Source organism: Rattus rattus, chromosome 4 (assembly GCF_011064425.1).
Source record: "Rattus rattus isolate New Zealand chromosome 4, Rrattus_CSIRO_v1, whole genome shotgun sequence".
Lineage (NCBI taxonomy): Eukaryota > Metazoa > Chordata > Mammalia > Rodentia > Muridae > Rattus > Rattus rattus.
Window position 1 is genome coordinate 175,862,625 of NC_046157.1, and position 8,410 is coordinate 175,871,034.

An 8,410-nucleotide genomic window follows, 5' to 3' on the forward strand; every position below is an offset into this window, starting at 1 on the left:
AGTAAAAGGCTTACTGAGTAGCAAACAATGTAAAGTAAAATATGCAAACACGGCAAAGCCTGAGGCAGAGACAACAGAACTGACTAAAATCTCCAAGGCCAGCCAGGCTAATATATGACCCAACAATATTAATGGGGACTGTAGAGCAGCAGGGTGGAAGGAGAGAGCTCACCATCAAACACTTTCCTCTAACCATGACCTTTACTGTGCGTGCCCAGCACACCAACGCACATACACACATGAAGAAATGCACGTGTGCACACACATGTACACAGAACCACAGCCACACAAGCAAAGGTAATTAAAGAGTAAAAGCCATAATCAAATTCATACTGATCAGACATGCTAGTGCTCATGAAGGGGTGGTGTGTTAGACAGGGAAAGGTGACCGGTGTGGGGGATGAGAGTTCCTACAGGCACAGCTACAAGTTTTGAAAATCTCCTGGAATCATGTTTGCAATTCGTGAGATAATCATACCAATAGCTGTTGAATTCTTAGCATATGTTAAAAAGTTCCCAAGTTTTACTCTACAAATCCCTGCGTTGTATGGGACAAAAAGTTTAATAAAATCGTTAATCCTCCTTCTCAGCTCTGTGTGGAGCACTCCTTAGGTTGGACGCCCTCGCCTCCGGCTTTTAGCAGAGGTATCTGGAGCCCCCTCCGACAGCCTCTATCCCACGAGGCAGGAAGACAGTACAAGCTAGGAAGAACCTTGGAACCCTCCAGGACCCAGGAAGCAGAAGGGCAGCACACCAGCAAAGCTGCAGAACAGAACATGGGAAGCGCAAAGTTAGCCAAGAAGAGAGCTGGTCAGGGAGAGGAGAAGTTTCTCCAACCCCGACCCGAAGGAACATCATGGGCTGTAGAATTTCTCCCGGGCAGAAGGAGGGACATGAGCCCATCACACAGTGGAAAGGAACTGTGCTGGATCAGGTGGCTGTAAAGACCTCTCTCCACCTGCTGAAATGCGATGGCATTGACTGTGTCTGTGGACTAGAAGTTAACAAAGACAAGAGGGTACTGTGCCTTAAAATTCCTTCTGACAGGGTAGCATCATCCCAAGTCACTGACACCAGCCTTCTTGATGCCATCATTGGCAAAGCAGTGGAACATGTATTTGAGGGTGAGCATGGCGATGAGGGTGATTGGAGGGGCATGGTCCTGGGCCAAACTCCTATCTTGGATGCCAGCTTTTATATAACCTATGAGAAAGATCCTGTGCTGTACATGTACCAGCTTCTAGAAGACTATAAAGAGGGCGACCTCTGGAATTTGGCAGGGTGCAAAAAGCCGCCTCATGTAGTCATCAACCTTGTGCGGATGGATGCCCTTATACGCAAACACGTGGGGTACACCGACGACGATGCCTCCAAGAGAACTGGCATGGTCATACACCAGGCTGAAGCCGAGCCCAGTGTGTACTTAGTTAAGTTTGAAGATATTGTCTGTGACTTGGCAAAACACTTCCAAGCATTTCACAAAGCGTCAAACAGCTGTATAAATAAAGTTAAAGTTGTAATTTCTTTGGAAATAAAGTTGAAATTGTATTTGCTAAGAAATACATTCATTAATTAATTATAGAAATAAGAAAGTAGAGCATTTCATTAAATGTGGGAAATCGAACAGTAATCAAACTAGGACCCGGGTCCTGTGGGTATAACTGGGTGTCTCAACTCTGCAGCCTGCTCCATGGATTGCATCTGGACCCCTAAGCCCGGTGCGGGGAGTTCTGACTAGCAGGAGAGCTGCCAGTTCATCTGTTTCCCTTCTCTGGCTTCCTGGAATCCTACAAAGTCAATGGCTCGCCCTTAAGAACACAGCAGCTTGGGCGGTGCGGCTGGTACAGGCCTTAGCTTAGGTCCAGCAGTCAGGAAGCAGAGGCAGGTGAAACTCTGAGAGTTTGAGGGCAGCCTGGTCTACAGAGGGAGTTCCAAGACAGCCAGGACTACACAGAGAATCCCTGTCTCAAAACAAAACAACCAGTCAGCCCTCTGAGGGGTTAGGGAGAGGGTATAGGTCCCTAAGGATATGTCCATAGGGTCACCTGACTCAGGCTGCTCTCCTGAGCTGCTGAGGAAATGAAGGAAAGTCACATTGAAAGTGAAGCTGGGAACAGCTGGGAACTCTAAGTGTGCCTGTGGCTACCAGGAATCTCAGGCTGTTTAATTGGTACAGCACAGGGGAAGGGGTTAGCTAGCCTGGGTGGGAGGTGTCTGTCCATGATCAGTGTCAGGCTGTAAACACCAGGGGGAGAAAGCACACTGGCTAGAACTTGCACGCACTGATCAGTCATTCAGCCACACTCATGACTGGACTCCAGAGCAAAGCTGTGCTCTTCACCCGGGCACATAAGAGGAACGTCCTTGCCAATTTAGGATGAGACACCCGGTCTCTGAGTCCTAGTTAAGCCAAGTGCATGTCAAAATAGACTGCAACAGGACCTCCCCCATTCAATTTTCTCCTGGTCCCTGCAGGTTAGGGACCATTTCACTGACAGGAGTGAGGACAGTCAGGGCCTCTCTCTGCCTAGGGCTCTCTGTAGCAGGCAGGTCAGAGTCATGGCTTCTCTCAGGCTATGCCACACACATCCCCTCCACCTAGTGAGCACTGAGTTCCACTGCAATCCACCAGGCCCTCACGTCTGCCTCAAATAGGTCCTGAGAGCTACAAGGGACAGCCAGCTGCTTCTGAAACCTGAGTTCCCACCTCTGGTGACATGTCACCTGGTCCTAGTCCTGCTCTTTCCATTTGTATGGTGACCATTGACCGCGTGTGCTGGTCCATTTGCCAACAACACAAGCAGGAGATATCTGAAAGGAGGCAAGTGTGATTGAGAGAATGCCTGCATCACATAGCCTACAGGAATGATGTGGTGTCTTCCTCAGTGACAGGTATGGGAGGATCATAGCCCTCTGGAGGATCCGCCACTACTGGGCAGCATGTCCTGAGAAGGACAGTCAGGTTAGCAAGACAGGCAGCAGCCCTCCTCTGAAGGCTCTCTTTCACTTCCTGCCTCCAGGTTCCTGCCCTGATGGAGTTCCTGCCTTGACTTCTCTTCAAAGACGGCCAAGGATCAGGTCACATGAGCCTCATGCAGCTTGTGTGCCCTGCGTTGCTTTTGGTCATAGTGTCTGCCACATCGATGCAAAGTAGCCTACGACACACTTGTATATTGTACACTGGTCCTCACCAGGCAGTGGATGTTCCAGGACAGAGAATGAAGAAGGAAGGGAGGCTGATAGGCCCGCCCCCTTGCAGAAAGGGGATTGGTGGACAGCACTCTGGGGGATGGGCAAACCCTAACTGCCACAAACTGTTGTTTAACTTACATTAACTAGCCCAGAGCCCGAGATGAGGTATTCAGATACTCTGCCTTTATCTCTACATGACATTTCTCACTTTGAGGCAGGGTGGACTCAAGACCTCTGTGTAACCCTGGTATCCTCGAACTCCCTCATAAGACAAGGCTAGCAGTGAACTCAGAGATCCACCTGCCTCTGCCTCCCGGGTGCTGGGATTAAATGTGCGCACCTCCCCCCACAAGGCTTCCTCATGGCGTTTCTCACAGTTCAACCTCCAAATGTGGAGAACGCAGTGACCACCCCCAGGAGCCAGGCACAGGGAAGGCAGGAGATGGGAAGCTGGCCTGAAGCCTAAGGGAACAAAGTTTCAGGTGGGCAGGAGGAATCGTCTCAGACACTCTACACAGCAGGATGATGGTCGGCCTGAAGCGATCTCCTAAGATGTGCAGAGCAACTGCCGGCTTCCTTTGCCCGTGGGATCTTAGTAGACAGCGTGGAGACCCCTAACCCCCGGGATTTGAGGAAGTGGGAGGGAATGAGCCAAGTTTGGATTCTTCCCAGAGTTAAGTCCTAATGTCTCCATAGTCTGTGCCCAGGCCCCAGCCTGTTGGCCTCCACAGTTGAACAGTATTAAGGGGCAGTATTGAGGCTGCAGTTGACCTGGCCAGTGGTGCAGGTTCTGTACTGGATAAAAGTCACCGAGAATGCCTTGGGAAAGAATAACAAGGTGACCTGAGGAAGCAGATCTCAGAGTTTTCTTTCCCTTTCCAGAAGGCTCTCTGCAAAACTGAAACAGTCTGGACACGGTCCTGTCTCCTATTTTCTTTTTTAATATAAGGAAAACAAAGTAGACAGAATACTCAAACTTCACTAAGAGCCTAGACAGAGGGAGAGTTATGCCAGGTGTCACCACGTCAGTCGAGGCATGCAGGGGACAGAACACCAGGCCTTTGGCCTCACCTCTAGAAAGAGCTGCTGTCAGGTCTGGTGTAAGCTGCTGGCTTGGGTGTACCGTTCTGCCACCCAGAATGACAGCTGTGAGTGAGACTTTTCTAGTGTCCAAGGGTTTACTTGCTGCACAGCTCCATGCCTCTGAGAATGTGACACCAGTGTCCAAGCAGGACAGACCTGGCCGAATGGGACAGCTCCCACTTTCTGCTTATGGGAGGCCGCATGCAAGCACAGACCTAGGACAGTCACAGTCACCAGAGGATTGTGGGAACAAAGGGCAGTCCTGGGGACAGCAGGGTGAAGATACAGCTGAGTGCAAGGAAGGTCTCAAGGACATGTCCTGTGGTTAGGAAATTGATCCTGGCACCTTGCCAGTCTTTAATGAAACTAAAATTCTGTCTAGGTAGGCCCTCCCCAAGTCTCCAGAACTGCTGTTCCCCTCATTCCATACATGGGCCATAAAAACCCAGCCTTCACTGACAGAGGCTGACATCAGACCCTGAAGAAGTGTGCACCTCAGAAGGATGCATGGGGGAGGTGATGCAGGTGGTGCCCTAGGTCTGCTGTGTCTGTAGGAGGAGGGAGGAGTTTCTCAAGGAATGATAGGAATGTGGGGATTGCTTAAATTGGCTTCTGCCTCCAAAGAACAACTTGGTGAGGATCTGTCACCTCTGATGAGGCATAGGTGCCCCATCATGAGTTCCACTGTCAGCTTCTCCCTCAGGAGGACAGTTAACCGTCAAAGGCAGGATGCTCCCCACTTTGGAAGAAGAGGGAAGGAAAGGCTTTCCACATCCTCTGAGGCTCCTCCTGCAATTTTCTAAGAATGCTTCTCATACAGAGAGGGCAGTGCCCTGAAGGTAGGAGAAAGCACTGAGCTACGATGAGATCTCAAGTTAACCATACATTGACCACATTCATTCATTCATTCATTCATTCACTCACTCCCTCTCTCTCTCATGCCTCCATCCCTCCCTCCCTCAGTGAAGAAAACATTATGCCTAGAATGTCTCCAGTATCTCCCGCTCATGAACCTGGTATCCACTGTCACTAAGTTTGCTGTTCGAGCCTCCTATAGCAGGATGGTTTGGATTCAGGTCTCTGAGCTCAATGCCCTATTTCCTGGCAGTAACAGAAACGTTGCCCGCCTGCTGCCTCCCCAAGCACCAGCCCAGGCTGCACTATGCAGAGCTCTTCTGCACTTTGCTGCTCACAGGTCCTTTCTTTCCTCTGCCTGGGATCCCCGTCCTGCAGCTGTGCATTGTTTCTCTTTATCAAATCCAACATCCAGATGATCCTGCTTGAGTGATCCATAGACTTCTTAAATCCCCTGGGCTCCGCTGCTCTCTAGAAACACCCTGGAGGAATTCCTAAGTGAGGCTTCCTTCACCCATCACTGGGCACCTCGGAGGCTGGAAAAGCTGGCAGGCCTCAGCAAAGCAGCCCAGGCTTGTCCTGCAGATTACCCTCTCTAGACATGAGGAGCTTCCATGTGTCCAGCAAGGGCAGAATGGTAGGGCCTCCTTGTGTACACCCAGAAAGATACCCAGGTCAAGGATTCCACCGTGCTTAGGGCGTGAGCACAAGAGTAGTGAGATCAGTTCCTGGGAATCCTTTTACATGGGTCCAGGTTGAGCCGCCATAGAAGACTTCATAGAGAAACTTCAGAAAGAAGGGCTGGGTTACAGAATGAAGATGAGGGGAGGAATCCTGCACTAAAATGCTATCTCCCAGAGCTGGGGAGGGATGACATGGGAGTAGATGTGTGTTTAGGGCTGAGCTGGGCATGTGGTCCTCTACATTTTAGTATGGACAGAGATACCCTGACATATACCCTGGCTTTTAAAAGTGTTCTCCATGAAGAGCTCAGGGACATATATCCTGCAGCTTCCCAGGGAGGCCAGGCAAGTGTTTTGATGAGTAATTTACAAATTAAGGAGTGCAGGTTCAATTCAGTAGCTTGATGGAGGTCACACAACAAATGAGGTCTCTGGGTCTCTTCATTCTGCAGCCTGCTGCCCCCTTTGATGACCTGGATCAATTATTCCTCCCACTGCATCTCCCCAATGCTTTTACATAGCTCACACTGCACGCTGTCCCTAGACAAATATCTATTATGTTAATGTCAACTGCAATTAGGAGGATACTTATAATTTATAATAAATTTAACATGACTTGACATATTTCAATCAGTTATGATAAGTATATGATATTCCTAGGGTGTAAGCCTGGGAACATTGCCATTTAAAAGAGGAACTATAATTTTCTCTCTCTGGAGTCTGACTTGTGCACAGTAGAATTCGGTTTGTCTGTGGTAGGTTAGTTTGGCAGACTCAGGCCTGTCCCTAACCCTTTAGGGCTGCTTCTGAGTGTGGATGGGCTTTGTCCAAGGTTCCTTTTCCCTTAATGTGTCCTGGGCTTAAGCCCTCAGCTTTTCTCAGAGACCAGGGGAAATGCATTTGCAATTAGTACTCATCAGGTGACACAAGTGGATTCCCAGTGACACTCCTCTCTGGGTTGCAGAGGCTGCCATTCTCTTCAGACTCTTCAAATGACAGGGAATTCTTTCTATGCACTTGAGTGCATGCTAAAGTCCTATCCTAGAGAAACCAATCTGTCCCTGCCTCCCTGCAGGAGGCCTGTGTATAACACCTTCCCAAGTGTGAGGGCCTTAGCAGTGCAATCCGGGGAAGGTTCAAGAATGGAACTCTTTCAAGCCACAGTCTGTAAAGAACCCTGACAGACAAGCCTCCATTCTCTCCTCTGCCTCTTCTATGGCTCCTCTGTTTGCAGCCAGGGTATTGCCCAAAAGGCAAGGGCTCCTGAGAGTTTGCTGAAGCTCACACAAGGGACAACCACAGAAGAACACTGGGTCCTGGGCTCTACCTGGGGCTCTCCTTCAGGGGACAACAGAAGAAAATGAAAAGCCTGGAGACACGTTTGCCCCCTGCACTGTCTTCAGGCAGCTGCTGTTGTGCAGTGTCCTGAACAGACACTGACAGGATCAATGCTTCTTCCTTATGGGGAAAACTGAAGGAGAGGAAATTGTGACCGTCCTACAGCCAAGTCCAAGTTGATCACATGACCTTTGGTATTAAGTGTGTCCCCATTATTTCCTCATACTCTCTCTTCTGCACAGATGCACACATGATATGTGTCACACCAAAGTCACAGAACATGGAAGGCTAGGATGGCGTGGCCTGCGTAGGCCTCACTTGGAATAGTCTGTGAACTTTGCTCACTCATATTTGGTGAACCATGGAGTTTCTGAATATCTTCTAGTGGGTGCCTTCTCTGGGGCAACTGTCAAAAGTTGGTACATGAGGGGTTTTAGCTGAGCAGAGAGTGGCTCCCTGTTAGGATTTAGGCCTGCAGCTCACCCTGTGTGTTCCCTATGCAGAGGAGGAGCAGCCCTGTGCCCTCATCTCAGAGAGCTTCCTGCCCACAGTCCCCCCAACTGCATGGTTGTATGACTCCGTCAGAACAAGTTCTGGGGCACTGAAGGGCATTGAAGGGTTCTGAAGGGCTTTTGTCCACTATGTCCTTCTCTAGGTTTGATTGCAAGTCATGACTTTACATTGCTGTTTGCATTTAAGTAAGTGTTTAATTTCTAGTCCATGTGTTGGGATTGTTCTCATTTGGGGGCAGTATTTGATTGCTGTCACAATATGTTCAGGTTGTGTCTGTTCTGGGCATATTCTTTCTGGAGACACCAAGATTCCTCTGTCAAGACAGCCTGATATAGCTGTCTCCTGACAGGCTCTGCCAGAGCATGACAAATACAGAGGCGAATGTTCGCAGCCAACCACTGAACTGAGAACAGGGTCCCCATTGGAGGAGTTAGAGAAAGGATTGAAGGAGCTGAAGGTGTTTGCAACCCCATAAGAACCAATACCAATCGACCAGAGTTCCCAGGGACTAAACCACCATCCAAAGAGTACACATGGACAGACCCATGGCTCCATCTGCCTATGTAGCAGAGGATGGCCTTGTTGGGCACCAATGGGAGGAGAAGCTCTCAGTTCTGCCAAGGCTGGACCCCCCCCCCCGCAATGTAGGGGAATGTCAGGGCGGGGAGGCGAGAAGGAGTGGGTACATGGGTGGGGGAACATGTTCATAGAAGCAGGGGAATGGGGGATAGGGGTTTATGGATGAG

At 49.7% G+C, this 8,410-nt stretch overlaps 1 protein-coding gene across 1 annotated transcript; it reads left to right on the forward strand.

The window, feature by feature from the left end:
* The first annotated feature begins 761 nt into the window (after window positions 1–761).
* On the forward strand, window positions 762–7,776 carry LOC116898590 (spindlin-2-like). The gene is given in 4 exon segments (XM_032899786.1): window positions 762–825; window positions 828–1,496; window positions 5,384–5,470; window positions 7,655–7,776. Coding segments are annotated over 4 exon segments (927 nt in total). The 5' UTR covers window positions 762–776.
* The last annotated feature ends 634 nt before the right edge of the window (window positions 7,777–8,410 follow it).